Raw genomic sequence first — 19930 nt, 5'->3', positions numbered from 1 at the left:
GAACAACAGAGGGAAGTGTTGTAATTGTGTGTAGATGTACCTTAGGTTTGAACCCAATATCCTCTGTTCAAGATGGAAACATTTCTTAAATCTCATATTCATTTGGCATTGGCAACAGAACACAACATCACTCAATGCTCTTAATACAAATTAACTTATAAGGCCTCAAACATGTGTCAACTTATGATCAAATTAACTTTTGCAACCTGTATATGTTCTTCACTCTGGATTCAGGGTATGTGTTCTTAATCTTTTATATAAAATATGATATCCTCCTAACCCAAAATGCAGAGATTCATTCTTCATGATTTTGTTTTTGCAGGTTCCTCTCTCAGTGATAAAGTTCGGCAGACTCCTCATGAGATGCTAGTGAATGTTCTGGAGTCTCCAGTGCAGCACTGTTCTCACAGCATCTCAAGCTATAATAGTATCCTGTGGTACAAACAAACCCAGGACAGACAGATGGTCTTTTTGGGATATCTCCTTGGTTCAGTGACTCAGTTAGAGACTGAAGTCAAAAACAAATTTGTTCTAGAAGGAAATGGAAATGATAATGGCAAATTAACCATAAAAAACCTTGAGTTTAATGATACTGGCACATATTTCTGCGCAGCATCTCCACAGTGCCACATGTGTGCTGTATCACCGCTACAAAAACCTGCTGACAGGCTACATTTGCCCACATTAAATTGTAGTTGTTATGTCTTATGATTTAATCTGACAATGTGGTTTACCGTCCAAACATCTGCTAAAGTTCAGCTAACAAGATACTGTATGTTTTGCTAATGTTCTCCGAACATTCAACATTTTTGAATGCTCTCTGAACATTATGAAACAACTTGTCAAATTAAAGGAGTAGTTCACTTTTCAAAAACCTTTTGCTGATAATTTACTCATCCAAGATGTCCATGTCATTCTTTCTTCAGTCGAAAATAAATTAAGGTTTTTGATGAAAACATTCCAGGATTTTTCTCTATATAATGGACTTCAGTGGGAACCAAACAGTTCAAGGTCCAAAAGACAGTTTCAGTGCAAACTACAATCTGTTCAAGGGCTTTAAACGATTTCAGACGATGAATAAGGGTCTTATCAAGCGAAACGAGCAGCTATTTAAAAAAAACAACAAAGTTTGAGTTTTATAAGCACAAATACTTGCCTTGCTCTGTTCTGTGATGCGCGTTCGCGACTCTCCTATTCGAACTCATTCATCAAAATGAACGAATCTTTTCCCAAGTCAATTCGTTCATTTCATTCTTTGAATGAACCAAATGACACGAAAAAAGATTTGTTCATTTCGATAAACGGGTTTGAACAGGAGAGTCACAAACGTGCATCACAGAACAGAGCAAGGCGAGCATTTGTGCTTATAAAACTTAAACTTTGTTATTATTATTTTATTTTTTTAAATGAGCGATCGTTTCGCTTGATAAGACCCTTATTCATTGTCAGGAATGATTTAAAGCCCTTTGAACAGTTTGCAGTTTGCACTGAAACTGTCTTTTGGACCTTGAACCGTTTGGTTCCCATTGAAGGCCATTATATGGAGAAAAATCCTGGAATGTTTTCATCAAAAACCTCAATTTCTTTTCGACTGAAGAAAGAAAGACGTGGACATTTTGGATGACATGGGGGTGAGTAAATTATCAGCAAAAGTTTTTTTTTTAAAGAGAACTACTCCTTTAAAAATGTTATGCCGGGTTTAGACAACACGATATCAGCACGAAACAATCCATTTGACAAAGGGTGCATAATCTGACACAGTGACTATCATAACAGACACAAATATTATGTAGTCTGAAACGTTGAAGAAACATTCCATTACTGAACCGAAAGCATGTTTGTTCATAACTTTAAGAGAAACTTGTTGAAGTTGTGAGAATGTTCCCTGTTAGCCAGGAGGTCTGATGTCATATCCTGTGTCTTTTTCCTCAAATGAGTTCAGTTCAACTCTCACTAATGGCTCATTCAACATGACACAAGTTTTGGTTGTGGTTATTGCCTCTGTGTTCTGGCAAACAGGTAATTCAGTGCCCATCACTATTTAAAAATGTTACATTACTCATAATTATTACATCATTTCCTTTTGTCCAGGACCTGCTAGTAGCAGTAAAGTCCACCAAGAACCTCCTGATCTACTACTGAATCTTAATGGCACATTGGATCTGAAGTGCAGCCACGGCAGTAATGACTATGTCAGTATATTGTGGTATCAGCAGCTGATTGGTGCTTCAGATCTTAAACTCATTGGATTTCTGTATTATAAATCACCAACTATTGAGAAAGAGTTCACAGAGATCTTTAATGTGATTGGGGACGGAGAAAAGGAAGCATATCTCCGATCTTTAAAATTAAGGCAAACTCAAGACAACGGCATGTACTTCTGTGCTGCACGAGCACAGTACTGAAAATGAACATCGAGCCCCACAAAAACCTTCAGACATCTCTCCTGTTACACAACATCCTTACACATTTGCAAAGAATAATTGAATCCTGTCAGCTGGGGGCAGTGTGTCTTCACACACATCTATATACTTGATGAATCCGCATCAGACCCGTCACTACAACTGAAGCATCCATAAACTCAAAATGTTCCTGAAACTCATTATATATATAAGTTTGGCTTCATTAGTCTCAGGTAACGTTGATCCTTTTTGGTTGTGTTTTTTAATGTAATAATATTCCTCATAATTATACAACCTAAAGTTTGTAACGGTAATTTCTGTTCTTTCCACAGGTGAAAATGTGGACACGACTGTTCACCAGAAACCTCACGATCTGATAATAAATGACGGAGGATCTCATGAGATTATTAAGTGCTTCCATAAAATCCCAAACTATGACCGCTTGCTGTGGTACAAGCAATCCAAGAGCAAAGAGTTAACATTCATGGGAAATCTTATAGGCGAGACTGGATACCCAGAAAAAGATTTCGAGAACAAAATTAAAATCGAGGGAGATTCCAATAAGTTTCATGGCTCTTTAACTTTGATGAGTCCTACATCAGAGAGTAGTGCTGTTTATTTCTGTGCAGCCTATTACACAGTAACACCAAATCTGTTCCTCCCATACAAAAACATATCGCTAAGAAATATTGTTGGTCTCACACCTGTGATAAACCATTATAACTCTGATCCAAAACATACGAGTTGCCTTCCTTACAACAACATCCTCACAAACTGAACTTACAACGGATTCTCACATTGTTGCTAAGCTAATAAACAATACAACAATATACACAAATATTGGGTCAAATAGTCCATTTAAATAAAATTTCAGTAAACCATTAGTGTAGAACCTTCACACAGGGTCCCGCTTTATATTATGTGTCTTTAACTACTGTATACAACCAGTGGTGGAATGTAACGAAGTACAAATACTTCGTTACTTTACTTAAGTATATTTTTCACGTATCTTTACTTAAGTAGAATAAATAGTGCATACTTTTTACTTTTACTTCGTTACATTTTGCAGCAATTATTATACTTTCTACAACTTCTGTTACATTTTCGTTTCATTTTCTGTTCAGTTTTTCCCCGGCCAAAACGTAATCTGACCATCCGTTTGTTGCACGTTTGTCTCACCAGTGACGTTTGGTTGCCATAGATACATCAACTAAATGCGTCTCGCACGCAGTGTATTTATCGTGCAATACGCGAAAATTCGTTTTTACGTGCATAGGAAACACACCGTGTGTAATATGGTTAGGATTATAGCAAGCCAAGAGGTTCAAAATTACACCATAAATTAATCGCGTTTACTGCCAAAGATAGTTATTAACATATAGTTAGGATAAGCATGGTTTATATTGCCTAATTGCAAGCTTGTTTCAGAAATAGTGACAACATTTTTTTCCATCATTATTGAACATCATTATAGGAGTATTAGGTTGAATGAGTTAGAATTAAATGTTTTATTAATCATTAGAAAATAGTCATTAAGAGAATAAATTGTTTTGCAAGTACTTTTACTTTTAATACTTAAAGTACATTTAAAATCAGGTACTTTTTACTTTTTACTTAAGTGTGGTTGTCATTGTGTTACTTCTACTTTTACTAAAGTAAATATTTATCTGGTTATTTGTACTTTTACTTAAGTACTGAGATTCAGTACTTCCTCAACCACTGTGTACAACCTATAGGTGCAATGTATTATTGTGTTCATGTTGTATTGCGAAACACTTTTGCTGTTATTGAGGATGACCGGTGAGTTTAGCGACAGGTTTGATGGTATGGTTGGGTTTAAAGGCAGTGTTACGCGTCACAAGTAACGTGAGTTATGTAATCAGATTACTTTTTTCAGGTAACTAGTAAAGTTACAAAGTACTTCTAAATTTACAACAAAATATGAGTTTCTTTTTCAAAAAAAGTACCGCAAATTAGTTTGTTTTCCTATAATATGGCAATTGTATTAAATGATTAATTGCTTTCTGCTCTTAACTTGGCTTAACTTAATGAAGACTTTTAGTTAATACAATGTTGGTTGGCAGACAGAATACACTTTTGGAAACTGGTTTTAACTATCAGACAAAACTCTAATACAGTTTTAGATAGCAGGATGATCTGGTGAAGAGACTGGATCCAATATTCCTTGCATGGAAATTCAATCTGACAGTTTTGGCGTAATCGGCAAGACGTCAGCTCCATCAACACGTAGCAAAATTTTACACAAACCCCAAAGAAATATATCAGCAAATGTGACAAGCACAGCTACAGATTGTAAGCTGCCACGGGAGACATGCATACTCTCATTTCTTGCCTTCTCGCAACTCCATTTAGCAGCTAGATTACATCACTTCTTGTTTTTGAAGGAGGGGCTAATCTTTTCCACCATTAAATGTTCAATCCACTAGATGTCCTCACATGCAACTAGCAGATGAGCTCCATCACAACACTTTCTTACAAAATGTTTGGTTTGCTGCTTTTGCTCTTGCTTCTTCCAATCGGTAGGCTAAAAATATGAGTGTAACTTAAATATGTTAGCAATGTGAAAATAAAGTGACGTAAAAATGGAAGTTTATTAAAATATCTTTGTGTTTTTGGAATAATTTAGACTGATTGTCTTCATTCAAATTCTCACAAATGAATTATTTTACAGATTTGGGATTAAAGCAATCATCTGATCTCTTCATATTCAAGGATCTCAATGTGACTTTATCGTGTTCCCAGATTGGAACATCCCACAACAGCATGTACTGGTTCAGACAAACATCTACTGAGCCCCTGGAGCAGATAGTGTATTTCTATGTTAATTCAGAGACCTGGGAAAAGAGTTTTAACCAGCGAGCATCCGCTGTGAGGAATGGTGCAACTTTAGACCTGACTCTTTTTAAATTGCAGATCTCTGACAGTGGAGTTTACTTCTGTGCAAAGCAGGATGCACAGCACTATAGACCAACATATAAGTTCAACAAAAACATGCAGTCCTTCCCCTGCAGATTAACATCTAACACCTGCTCATCGGCTGCCTGCCACTCAGTTCATTTATACAGGCAGGGATGAGTACGTATTGCATAAATTTGTAAGGCATTATTATTTTAGTTTACACACAGAATTGAATCTTTATATGAGAAATGCATTCAGTAAATATATAGCTTATGATAAGCTGTAATAATACTTACTTTTTTAGGTCAGATTTGTTTAATTTTGGTCCATTTATCCTACACCGGGTCTGATAATTATATATATGAAGAGTTCAGATGCAAAAGCCTCTAAGTGCCATTTGAAATTTTCTTCAAGAATGTTAATTTTTATCAAGCTTGTAAATTTAAGTTCAGTAATTTCACTTAAATGGCAATGAAGATTACCTATGAATTGCCATTTAAGTGAAATTACTGAATTTAAATATACAAGCTTGATAAAAATTAACATTCTAGAAGAGAATTTCAAATGGCACTTAGAGGCTTTTGTATCTGAACTCTTCATATATATATATATATATATATATATGCAAAAAAATTATATATATATATATATATATATATATATTATTTTATTTTATTTTATTTTATTTTTTTTGCATGCTCAATCTCAATGTAACTTCTCAATTCTCAGTATGACAGACACCAGCAAACCAAAGCATATTTTCTGACAATTAACCAGTAATATATGATCTTTTTTTACACAAACTAAACTCAATTTAGAGCTGATTTTGAGTCGTTTAGAGTCAATTTGTGGAAATAGCCAGTAGGGGTCTCCTTTGAGCCTAAATACAAGTTGTTGTTTTGTTCACACACTGTTGTTCATTCATATCACTCCAGCACTGAATCAAAATGTCATTTATAGCGTGCTTCATTAATTTAACAACACTGCTATTCTGGGTCTCGGGTAAACTATTACTTTATTTGGTCCTACCGTTTATGCTTTTCTTACTCATTTTAACTAATCTTTATATATATTTGTCTGTTTTAAACAGGAGAATCACTAAGTGACAAAGTTCACCAGACTCCAGCGCATCTGATAACAAACGGCGAGAACATATTTCAGCTCAGCTGTTCTCACACCATTACAGACTATCGCATGATATTATGGTATGAGCAGCTGAAGGGTGATACTGCTCTAAATCTCATTGGATATGTTAATTATAAGAATCCAACCATTGAAAGTCAGTACACAAATCAGTTCAAGATCGAAGGAGACGGTGCAAAAGAATCTACTCTTGAATACACGTTAGAAAAGAAACTTGGTGAGGGAACTGCAATATATTACTGTGCTGCCAGCAAAGCACAGTGATAGAGACCCTTTCATCACTATACAGAAACCTGTTAAACTTCACCACAAAATCTTTACCACCTGAATAAACCCACAAAATATCCTTCTTCTCATGCAATGCACCCATATCAAGTTTCTTCATTGAGATAAAATATTAATAATCTTATAAATCGTATGTTTATATAAAGATTAAAGGCATAATGATCAACTGTATTAAGGTAGATTATAGTGTTCAAGGCAAGGGTCTATTTCATACATTTTAAGTTGTGGAAATGTATAACAAATTTTTATTAGGTTAAACATAAATTTCATACTTCTTTTACTGGAGCAATTCACAATATTTCATGGGCAATAACTTTGGAAATGTTGTTCTATAAAAAAGTGTTGTTCTGTTCCTCGCACAATCCATTTGTATAGCACATGGGACATCAATTACTTAAATATTATTTTCTATTTTGCCATTTTTGGAACTCAACAACCTCACTCCCAATACCATTTTGCTGCATGGAAAAGTAAAACCTGCAAAATATCTTTGTTGTGTCACACATTAAAAAAAAATTATGCAACAGGTCTGGATGGAACAACACAAATGCAAGTAAATGCATCTTTTGGTGAATTTGAAAGAGCTATGACATGCCAACTTTTCAATAGGTGGAGCTGTACTACAACACAATCACTATAGAAAGTAATGCAACCTCTGAAATGTGAAAATTCACAGCATCTCAGTTTTTGAAATGTTTGACAGTGCCATTGCTGGACTAATGTGCTGACATTATCTTTCAGATTGAGCTTTTCTCCAGTTACTGAGTGTCAACATGAGATTTGTCGTTGCAGTTACTGTCGCATTGATCACTTTCTCGGGTAGGACTCTAAAGTAATTCCACTTTTCCTCCATTCTGTTTTTGTCATTGAATATGTTCTACTTTTTCACAGGATTTTCTCATAGTAACAAAGTCGACCAGTCTCCACCTGATGTGATTAAGAGACCAGGAGAATCTGCAAAGATCCGTTGTCAACACAGTGTGACCAATTACAATCAAATCAACTGGTACAGACACAACCAGGGCCAAGAGTTCACATTCATGGGATACTTGCTTGTAAAAGGACCAAGCCCAGAAAAAGAGTTCACTGAAAAAATAGAAATGTCCGGGGATGGACAAAACGATGGATCTTTGACCATTAAAAGTCTCTCGTCTAGTGACAGCGCAGTGTATTTCTGTGCTGCATATTACACAGTGTTTCAGATCCCTACAGTTCATTACAAAAACATCTCTTTGATTCTGCTATTAGGAGAAGCGAAATACATTAAACGTTTAATATCTTGATTCGCACCTGCTCCTGTGGTTTACTGTATTTGAGACTCTGTCAGTTATAAAACAATAAATCAACCAGAGGTGGCTGCCACTTGTTTACAGTTTTTTTAATTTAACACCATGACAATAAAAGAAACCCGAAGACTTCCTGTTTATTTTCACTTCTTATGTTCTGAATCCCTTTACATTAGTCATGTACTTACTACTTACAAGTGATTCATTGAAGGTATTCATAGTCCTTTGAGTGTTTAATTAAACTACTACAACAGTATTAAAACACTTTAACTACAGTATGCTTACTTCTTCATGTTGTATTGCAAAACCTGGTCAGGTTTAAGGATGGGTTAAGTTTTGAGGTTTGAAATTAAAAACTAATTGCAGAATGAGATCATGCCTTGTTCCCACTGTGCAGGCTGGTGGTGGTGGTGTAATGGTGTGGGGGGTGTTTTCTTGGCACACTTTAGGCCCCTTAGTGCCAGTTGGGCATCGTTTAAATGCCACGGCCTACCTGAGCATTGTTTCTGACCATGTCCATCCCTTTATGGCCACCATGTACCCATCCTCTGATGGCTACTTCCAACAGGATAATGCACCATAATCATTTCAAATTGGTTTCTTGAACATGACAATGAGTTGACTACTAAAATGGCCCCCACAGTCACCAGATCTCAACCCAATAGAGCATCTTTGGGTTGTGTTGGAACGGGAGCTTCGTGCCCTGGATGTGCATCCCACAAATCTCCATCAACTGCAAGATACTTTCCTATCAAGATGGGCCAACATTTCTAAAGAATGCTTTCAGCACCTTGTTGAATCAATGCCACGTAGAATTAAGACAGTTCTGAAGGTGAAAGGGGGTCAAACACAGTTTGTATTATTTTATTATTATTATTTTTAGTATGGTGTTCCTAATAATCCTTTAGGTTAGTGTATATAAATGGAGTAAATTAATAACTGTTTTACAACAAAAATGAAACATCACTGAACTCCTTTAAGCTGGACTGTGATGCTATTTTCTTCTGTGGCATAGTTTCCCTGTTATCTCTGAAAAGCTGTTTTGAAACAATCTGTATTGGGAAAAAGTGCTATATAAATAAAAAGTGACTTGACTATACATTAAATAAGGTTAGCATAGCTGTATAGCAGAACAATTGAGGTGATTTTTCTTTCCTGCAGTCAAAAACACGTCACTTCCTTTCACTTGTGACTTTTATTTTGTCTCAGTGCTGTCAGTTTTTGTTCAGCTGATTTCCATAGACTGCCTATGCTAAACCTCACAATGGTGATGATGTTTGCTCTATTCTTCACCTTGTTGCCAGGTAAGATTCTTCAAAATATACACTTTAAAGGCAATGAATTTCCTGAAAATTACCATGCATCATTCATACACAACTTCACTCTTTTTAGGTCTTGTACAGAGTCAGAAAGTTACTCAGTCTCCTCCAGACCTGATGAAAATCCTCACTGAATCTGCTGTTCTCAATTGCTCACATTCTGACCAGAGCCTTGAACGCATCCTCTGGTATAAACAATCTGAGGACAGGGGATTCATTTTTCTTGGTTATCTCAACAACAATTTTCAAAATCCTGAAGATGAATTTGAAAACAAAATCAGCTTGGATGGAGATGGCAGAAGTCATGCCACACTAACAATCCACAAGCTGACATCAGTCGACAGCGCAGTGTATTACTGTGCAGCACGAACTCACAGTGTGTTAAATCCCCACAACCCAGCGCAAAAACCATCTTTATCACATCACAATATCTGCAGTGTGCACTAAAACAGGAGATACCATTCGTTCACCTGCTACAAACCACTAAACCTCTATCCATTTCACTGTAAGATTAGCAAAACAAACTACTTCTCTGCTCTTCCTTTTGACTTATAATGGTGATCTTTGACCATTAAATATGGCGCCAAATCAAAGCATTTTAGATCCCTGCAGTTTTACAAAAAGCATCTCTTTGACTCTGAGATGAACAGATAAACCAATAAGAAAGTGTTCATTTCCACCTGTTCAACCATGACAGTTTTCAGTGAGAGGATTTGTCAGACTTAAGGTAATATGTACTAGTTTTATTGAAAGCTCATGTTACAAGCGAAGTAGTAACTCTTTAAAGGTAGATGAAAGCAAAAAATTGTCAGGCCTTAAATATAATGCTGAAAGTCTATTTCATTAAAGAGCAGATTTTTTCACTTTGATCACATATTTGGTGCAATTACTATCAAGTCCACTAGGAGTCTCATTCAACCTGATATAAAATACATATTTCTCAGAGGAAGTGGGACAGGTTTCTGTTTTTTTAGAGAACACTGAGAGAGTGTGTAATGTGTGTTTTATTCTGTGCTGAAGCTTCAACATGACATTTACAGTGCGTTTCATTTATTTCACAGCACTGCCATTCTTCATTTCAGGTACTAAATCATTCATTTATGTATTTTCATACGGCTCTAGACTTTCTCATTGTTTTTAATGCACTTTTCCGTCTCTTTCAAACAGGGGAATCACTGAGTGACAAAGTTCATCAAACACAGAAAGATCTGCTGGTTAAAACTCGTGAACCTGTTACTCTCACCTGCTCTCACACAATACCAAACTATTACGTGATATTATGGTATGAGCAGCTGAAGGGTGATACGGCTCTAAATCTCATTGGATATGTTAATTACAAGAGTATAAACACTGAAAATCAATACACAGATCAGTTCCAGATTGCAGGAGACGGTGCAAAAGAATCTACTCTTGATTTCAAGCTGAATGTATCTGGGACTTCTGTAATGTATTATTGTGCTGCTAGTAAAGCACAGTGTTAGAGATCATTCAATCTCTCTACAAAAACCATCTGTTATAACCACAAACCAAAACTGTAGGGCCTTCTGTTAAACTATTGACAATTCACAGTACATGTCAGGGGGGTAAATAAAAAAACTTCCCAATTATAATTTTGTTTTATTTTGGATTTTGGTTAAAAAAAAGGCCACACTAAATGGGGACTGTTTTACCAAACCCTCAGAATATTAAAATACACACACAAACACACACACACACACACATATATATATATATATATATATATATATATATATATATATATACTGTATATATATATATATATATATATATATATATATATATATATATATATAAAATACCCTCACAAATGTTCAGTACTGCAATATAAAAGCCCGTTGGGAAAATAGCAAATCGAAATTTCTGAAAATCTAGAGTGAAAGATACAAACCATTTCAATATTTAAAAAAAAAAAAACATTTTGAGAGAATGATTTATATTTTACAGTGAAATTAAAGTTTATCAGTTAAATTTAATGTAGGTCAGGTATAAAGATGTGATTTCACCAGTAGTATTATTGTAATAATATACAAAATTCAAAGTTAAGCACTGTTGGACACTGTTTTGACAAATTAAACATCAAAGCCATTTAATTCACGTATCTTATCCAAAAATGACTGCATAAAAACTTGTTTGATTTAAAACACTGATTAGATGTTCTAATGAAAATATAAGAAAAACATGTCCTGTTTGGCTTCATTCATGTGACTTTTAAAAGTGTGCTAATTTTTCCTGGTACAATCGAAATATCTAATCACTATATTTCATTATTTTTACCTAATTGTTTTTACATATGAATAAAAAAAAAAAACTTTAGTGCAACATTCCAGCAGTTAAAAAACACTGTTGTATTACTATCAAGTCCACTAGGAGTCTCATTCAACCTGATATAAAATACATATTTCTCAGAGGAAGTGGGACAGGTTTCTGTTTCTCAGAGAACACTGAGAGAGTGTGTAATGTGTGTTTTATTCTGTGCTGAAGCTTCAACATGACATTTACAGTGCGTTTCATTTATTTCACAGCACTGCCATTCTTCATCTCAGGTACTGAATCATTCATTTATGTATCTTCATATAGCTCTAGACTTTCTCATTGTTTCTAATGCACTTTTCCGTCTCTTTCAAACAGGGGAATCACTGAGTGACAAAGTTCATCAAACACAGAAAGATCTGCTGGTTAAAACTCATGAACCTGTTACTCTCACCTGCTCTCACACAATACCAAGCTATTACATGATATTATGGTATGAGCAGCTGAAGGGTGATACGGCTCTAAATCTCATTGGATATGTTTATTACGAGAGTATAACCACTGAAAATCAATACACAGATCAGTTCCAGATTGCAGGAGACGGTGCAAAAGAATCTACTCTTGGTTTCAAGCTGAGTGTATCTGGGACTTCTGTAATGTATTATTGTGCTGCTAGTAAAGCACAGTGTTAGAGATCATTCAATCTCCCAACAAAAACCATCTGTTATAACCACAAACCAAAACTGTAGGGCCTTCTGTTAAACTATTGACAATTTACAGTACATGTCAGGGGGGTAAATAAAAAAACTTCCCAATTATAATTTTGTTTTATTTTGGATTTTGGTTAAAAAAAGGCCACACTAAATGGGGACTGTTTTACCAAACCCTCAGAATATTACACACAAACACACACACACACACACACACACACATATATATAAAATACCCTCACAAATGTTCAGTACTGCAATATAAAAGCCCGGTGGGAAAATAGCAAATCGAAATTTCTGAAAATCTAGAGTGAAAGATACAAACCATTTCAATATTTAAAAAAAAAAAAAAAAAAAAAAAAAAAAAAAAACATTTTGAGAGAATGATTTATATTTTACAGTGAAATTAAAGTTTATCAGTTATCAGTTAAATTTAATGTAGGTCAGGTATAAAGATGTGATTTCACCAGTAGTATTATTGTAATAATGTACAAAATTCAAGTTAAGCACTGTTGGACACTGTTTTGACAAATTAAACATCAAAGCCATTTAATTCATGTATCTTATCCAAAAATGACTGCATAAAAACTTTTTTGATTTAAAACACTGATTAGATGTTCTAATGAAAATATAAGAAAAACATGTCCTGTTTGGCTTCATTCATGTGACTTTCAAAAGTGTGCTAATTTTTCCTGGTACAATCGAAATATCTAATCACTAGATTTCATTATTTTTACCTAACTGTTTTTACATATGAATAAAAAGAAAACTTTAGTGCAACATTCCAGCAGTTAAAAAACACTGTTGTTTTACTATCAAGTCCACTAGGAGTCTCATTCAACCTGATATAAAATACATATTTCTCAGAGGAAGTGGGACAGGTTTCTGTTTCTCAGAGAACACTGAGAGAGTGTGTAATGTGTGTTTTATTCTGTGCTGAAGCTTCAACATGACATTTACAGTGTGTTTCATTTATTTCACAGCACTGCCATTCTTCATCTCAGGTACTGAATCATTCATTTATGTATCTTCATATGGCTCTAGACTTTCTCATTGTTTCTAATGCACTTTTCCGTCTCTTTCAAACAGGGGAATCACTGAGTGACAAAGTTCATCAAACACAGAAAGATCTGCTGGTTAAAACTCATGAACCTGTTACTCTCACCTGCTCTCACACAATACCAAGCTATTACATGATATTATGGTATGAGCAGCTGAAGGGTGATACGGCTCTAAATCTCATTGGATATGTACGTTACAAAAATCCAACCACTGAAAATCAATACACAGACCAGTTCCAGATTGCAGGAGACGGTGCAAAAGAATCTACTCTTGGTTTCAAGAATGTATCTGGGACTTCTGTAATGTATTATTGTGCTGCTAGTGAAGCACAGTGTTAGAGATCATTCAATCTCCAAACAAAAACCATCTGTTATAACCACAAACTAAAACTGTAGAGCCTTCTGTTAAACTATTGACAATTTACAGTACATGTCAGGGATGATTTAAAAAAATAAATCGTTTTTGTTATAGGCAGGCCACATTAAAACAGCATGGGGGACCTTTTACCAAACCTTCAGCATTTTAAGGTACATTCATTCAGTGCAAATATGAAAGTCAGTTAAGTGAAAAAAATAGCAAACTACATTTTAAAAACTATGAAAATCTAGAGTTGAAGATAAAAAACATTTTCATTGTGTGAAATTATTTATATAATTTTTTACAGATAAATTAGGTTTAATTTAATATCAGTAAAATTTAAGTAGTTTAATTTAAGTAATATATTTTATCATTTGCAATAATATATATATATATATATATATATATATATATATAAATAATTTTATTTTATTACAGATGGACAAAATAATGGCTCAAAAAAATGACAAAAGTGACAAATATTTTCTGTGATGCAGGTATAAGCACTGTTGGATTTATTATTATTATTATTTTTTACAAAAATTAAAAATTTGTCATGAAAAAAAAAGTGATTTGAATTTTACTGGTACAATCAAAATATCTAATCACTATATTGCATTGTTTTGACTTCATTGTTAGTATATGCAAAAAAAAAAAACATTCCAACAGTTTGCTACTATTGCATTACTATTAAAACCAGTAGGAGTATAGGAGTATCTACATACTAGACATAATTAAAATAAAGACAAATTTATCATGTGTTTTTATGGGGTGCAATGAAGTCATATATCATACTGCAGTCACAGGCTGCATTGAAAATAGCACACTTCCTTACTTTATACAGGCGAAAAACATCACGGTAACTTATGTAACGTCTAGAGCCCAAGAGGAAGCCACACTTCGAGTGGAGTGGGCCACGACCTAACTCGTAGTGACTACGAAAGGAAAACAGTAGTGACACACCAAACATTACTTGAGACACCAAACCAAACAAAAATAAAAACAGTATTTACAACTGTGACAATGATGAGCACATATCAGAATAAACTAAATGCTGGATTTTCAAAATATGTCAAATGTACACTTCAAAAACATCGAAGAGTACCTCCCTGTTATTTTAGGGGCAACGACTTTACATTTCCTAGACAAAACGTGTGATTGGTTGCTCTACATGTCAGTCAGACGGCCTCTGGGCCTTGGCCAATGAAAGCGCTGCGATAGAGTCCAGACCTTCTGAAGGCTTCATGAGATTACAGACAATCACTCACGACTGTTTAGATTCATCTCTCCACCACTGAATAGAAACATGAGAGTTTTCAGCATAATTACTGTTACACTAATCAATCTCTCGGGTAAGGTTGTAATGTTAACCAGATCCATGTAGTAAAACATTTCACTTCACTTTTTATCAGATTTTTTCTCTTTGTTCACAGGCTTTTCTTACAGTTATAATGTCGACCAGTCTCCACCTGACGTGATCAGGAAACCAGAAGAAACAGCGAGACTGCAGTGTTTACACAGCGTGACCAGTTACAATCGAATCAACTGGTACAGACAAACCCAGGACCAAGGGTTCACACTGATGGGACAATTATACTTAACAACACCGAACACAGAAACAGATTTCACAAACAAAATAGAAATGTCTGGGAATGGAAATAGCAATGGATCTTTGAGCATTAAAAGTCTCTCGTCTAGCGACAGCGCAGTGTATTTCTGTGCTGCATATTACACAGTGTTTCAGATCCTTACAGTTCATTACAAAAACATCTCTTTGATTAAAAATCTACTGTCTTAATCTTAATCCACACCTGCTTCTGTGGTGTTCATTTCAGACTGCCTGTTTTTATAGCAAACAATCCAGTTTGTGAAGCTTTGCTTTCGATGTTAAGTGATTCACCATGAAAAACTAAATCTTAAATAATATACAAAGGGATGTCATCATAGCTATCCAAACTCTATAACGCAGCAAACAAACTATAAAGCACTGAAAAAAACATTCAAACCTTGGCTTGATGAACACTGTGAATTTCGTCTTTTCAACAGGTGGCGCTGTTTCACAACACATCCACTGAAGAGGAGGACCATCGGACCTGTGAAAGAGGTTCAGATTCACTTCAGATGAATTTGCAACAAATGGAGTAAGACAGATAAAAAAAAAGCTAAGCTGTATTGATAACTTATAGGCCTAATTATTTTTTTTTCCCTCTATTCCAAGAACCCTGTGCGAACTTGATAATGATGAGAAATCCAGTTCTATTCTCATATTTGCTCTGTTGGCATTTTGGTAAATAAATTTAAATGCTTCTTTTTGGACAAATTTCTTTCTACTCTTGCAATGCAGTAATATTGTGATTGTATCTTCATCTGTTTAGCAGGCCATTGGTTCAGCAGTGTTGATCAAAAGCCTGCTGCGGTCATTGTGAGTCCTGGAGCGTCCTGCACTCTCTCCTGTTCCCACAGTATCTCCAGCTACAACACCATACTGTGGTACTACCAGCGTGGGCAAAACATGCACATTATAGGATATTCCTTTCATTCGACCCCCAATCTGGAGAATGCGGCAGATAAAAAATACGATCTGAAGGGAGATGCCAAGAGTTCAGTGAGCCTGACGATCTCAGAGCTCTTGCTGAATGAAAGCGCAGTGTATTTCTGTGCAGCAAGTGCACACAGTGCTCTAGGGCCCCCATGAGCCCTACGAAAAGCCTATCTTATCCTATGTTTTGTGCATCTGTCATCTTTCAAGCATTCAAGCATTCAAACTGATTATCCTGTGTTTTGTTAGTATTAACCTTGTGACTACTTGTGATGAGTTTTGATTGCTCATTTAACTCTCATCACTGCTGTGATGATTGTTGGTTGTCAGTGTATTAAAATGGTACAAAACAGATATCAATTCATCAAAAGGTGGCTAAATCAACATTACATCAGATAATGAAATACGGTTTACAACTGTAAATTTTAAGTTAAGCCAGTATAACCATAAACGTATTTTTAACGTTTAAAGTTCTGGCAACCACAGCTGCCGACAGTGAAAATGATAAAGTTCCACTTTATATCGATAGTCCACTTTAGACATCCTACTAACTTCGCAACTACATGTCAACTAACTCTCATTAGAGTATTAGTAGACTGTCAGTAGACTGGTAGGTTATGGTTAGCGTTAGTAGAATAAATTGACTTGTAGTTGCTACTTATAGTCAGTAGAATATCTGTTGTGGGACCAACAAAATAAAGTGTTATCAGATATTAAGCTGATAGTCTACTAATACTCTAATCACAGTTAGTTGACATGTAGTTGCAAAGTTACTTATAGTTAGAATGTCTTAAGTGGACTATCAAAATAAAGTGTTACCGGCTTACAGTTTTATTTTTTACTAATGGACATTGTGATTCGGATTCAGCTTGTTCAGAGAAGAGGCGTGCCGTAATCCAACACATTCTCATCCCAAAAAGTCATATAACTGACGTTTTGGGACGACTTTTGACCATACGTCAATATTCGCCTTTTTAGGGCCCCCTTAAACGTCGGTAGATGGCGATCCCGGGCCGTCATACAACTGACGCTTTACCTTTAACGTCAGTTAGGTGACGGGTTAGGTTTAGGTCTGGGGTAGAGTTAGGATCCCATAACCTCATCTACCGACGTTTAAGGGGGCCCTAAAAAGGCGAATATTGACGTATGGTCAAAAGACGTCCCAAAACGTCAGTTATATGACTTTTTGGGGGTGAGACTGCGCTGTGTAATCTGGTGGCCTGTGTGAATTGGCCTTTATTAGTTAAAGTTATTTTAAGGTTCTGACTGTGTCTGGTTTCTACCAAGGTTTTTTTTCCTCCACTTTACTGTCACCGGAGGGAGTTTTGGTGCATTGACATTGTCGCATTTGTCTTGCTCAGTTAGGGATTAAAATACGATTACTATTCAGCAATGCAATCGCTTTGACTGCACTGACACTGTCAAACGAGACAAATCTTGAACTGACTGGATAAATTAAACTATTGTATTTTGTAGATATACATCATAACTGATAAGTTTTGCAAAATGAACACCCCGTTTATTACTGTGAATCTGCTTTAAAATAATCTGTACACAAGCGGTATATATAAACGTGACTTTAGCATTCATCCACAAACTCCAAAATGATAAGTCAGTGATTTCAATAGAACTTTAATTTGAAGAATTTTCTATTGAGAAAACTTGTCCTGCCCATTTCAACATGACATCATTTCCAGTGTCTAGTTCTGCTGCTTAACTGAAGACCTCAGTAGTGTTCATGGCCTGAGCATCATCCAACATGACTATATTTGTATTTAAAATCATCTTCTTCCTGAGCTGGTTTACAGGTATCTTGATTTTAGTGGAATTATAAATCGCAGATTATTATATAAAGGCTACAGTATTTGTGCTTAACAATTTTTGATGGCTTCTCAGGTTGCCTGATCTGTGAGAAGGTGCACCAGTCGCCTTCAGATGTGCTGTGTAAACCCAATGAGTCTGTGGAGCTGACCTGCAAACATAAAATTAGTAACTATGACACAATATTGTGGTATAAGAGGTCCTATGGAGATTCTAGCCTGAAACTCATCGGTTATGCACGATATAGCAACTTAAAAGACTATGAGGAATCGTATAAGGATCATTTCAGTTTAACTGGAAATGGACAAGAAGAAGTTACTTTAAAGCTTCTTACAGCAAGACCAGACCAGGACACTGCAGAGTATTTCTGTGCAGCATCTTATACACAACGCCACAAAAATCCTCTCTTCCATGACAAAAACTGCTCTCTTATCTTCAACGCATCATCACACACCTGCGTGAAACCACGTGAGCGAGATCTAGACAACATCACTCAACACAATCAGCTATGGGGTGAAGAGAAAACACATTTAAATGACTAATTTGATACAATGCATTTATTGTGTACATGCATGTTTTTAAAATACCTGTGTGAAATTACATTGTCACTAATTTTGGTAGTTGCATCTATAATTAAACCGTTATCTCACATCAATAGCAACAAACGTTTTGCAATGCAATACATGAACACAATGGGTCTCATTCAAGAAACACGAGCAGAATGAATTTTTGAGTAAATCACGTGTAAATTGGTTCTGGTGTAAATTTTCAGATTCATTAAAATTGTATTTTCCAAATGTTAGTTGCTCCCAGCCACGAGTAAATAGTGAGTTTAACATCTGAATGTTTAGCTCATTAATAACTAAGGCTGCATTTTAATTCACCTTAACCGGGTACATATTTACACAGCATTTTTAATTTTTTAATAATTACACAAGGTTTTTCTTTTTACTTCTGGGACTGTTTGATTAACAGATGAAACTCCATTAACTGCATCTGTAATATAATGCCAAGCTTCCTTGTTTTAGGATCTGATATGCCACTATGTAGCCTACGCTTGGAAATAAAATGTTTTGAATGAACTTCTGATAATAAAACTTTGATTTCTGGATCTCAGAAAATGTTCTTTTTCATTCGCTTTTGAGAAGACATGTTGAAATCCTTCGTTTGGTGTCATAATATGATGCCCATATATAGTTGTCAGTCGGACTTAATGGGCGGGATTTATGGTAATTGAGAATAAGGTAGATTGAAGTTAACGCACACATTTAACCATCACATCTAACATTTACAAAGTATTTGTGAATAAGGAGATGAGTTTTTGGGAAGCGCAAATCACTCTCATATTTACTTGTACATTTACCAATGTTTCCAACCCGATCTCACGGGAATTCGTACGAAATTTACGAGGTGGCTAATTCGGAACAATTCGTACGACCTCACTTGTACGAATTAGTATGATTTTGCTAAATCGTACATATTTTACGAATTAGTCAATTCGTATGAATTCGTACGAATGACCTACCCCTGACCCCGCCCCTAAACATAACCGTCACGTGGGTTTAGACAAATCGTACAAATCCGTACGAGTGAGGTCGTATGAATTAGTACGAATTAGCCACTTTTGAATCACTCGTACGAATTGGTCGTGAGATAGGGTAGAATGTTTCATGAATGAGACCCAATATGTACATACATTGTATCTAAAAATTATTTTAATGCAAGTTCACTGTAGACAGCGACATCTATATAGTGTGAACAAAAACAAAACCCCTAAATAATGGCTGTGTGGTCATTGTGGTGGTTTGTGATGTCA

General features: G+C 35.4%; 2 protein-coding genes and 1 long non-coding RNA gene across 3 annotated transcripts; all 3 read left to right on the top strand.

Annotated features, from left to right (window-relative positions):
- Positions 1–47: 47 nt before the first annotated feature.
- LOC148973595 (uncharacterized) lies at positions 48–2482 on the top strand. The gene is made up of 4 exons (XM_089119966.1): positions 48–235; positions 323–639; positions 1893–2019; positions 2092–2482. The coding sequence occupies exons 1-4, from the start codon at positions 172–174 to the stop codon at positions 2403–2405; spliced, it is 822 nt and encodes a 273-aa protein (XP_088976092.1). The 5' UTR covers positions 48–171; the 3' UTR covers positions 2406–2482.
- A 6799-nt stretch (positions 2483–9281) lies between these two features.
- LOC148973594 (uncharacterized) lies at positions 9282–10835 on the top strand. The gene is made up of 3 exons (XM_089119965.1): positions 9282–9339; positions 9428–9730; positions 10522–10835. Exons 1-3 carry the CDS (start codon positions 9285–9287, stop codon positions 10833–10835), a joined length of 672 nt encoding a protein of 223 aa, XP_088976091.1. The 5' UTR covers positions 9282–9284.
- Positions 10836–15009: 4174 nt separating this feature from the next.
- On the top strand, positions 15010–16001 carry LOC148973593 (uncharacterized). The gene is made up of 4 exons (XR_016146722.1): positions 15010–15106; positions 15188–15302; positions 15801–15858; positions 15973–16001. It is a non-coding gene; the product is annotated as an uncharacterized LOC148973593 (long non-coding RNA).
- The last annotated feature ends 3929 nt before the right edge of the window (positions 16002–19930 follow it).

The sequence above is a fragment of the Pimephales promelas genome, chromosome 15 (assembly GCF_988280905.1).
Source record: "Pimephales promelas chromosome 15, fPimPro1.hap1.1, whole genome shotgun sequence".
Taxonomy (NCBI): domain Eukaryota; kingdom Metazoa; phylum Chordata; class Actinopteri; order Cypriniformes; family Leuciscidae; genus Pimephales; species Pimephales promelas.
This window is presented reverse-complemented; position numbering and strand designations above follow the sequence as displayed.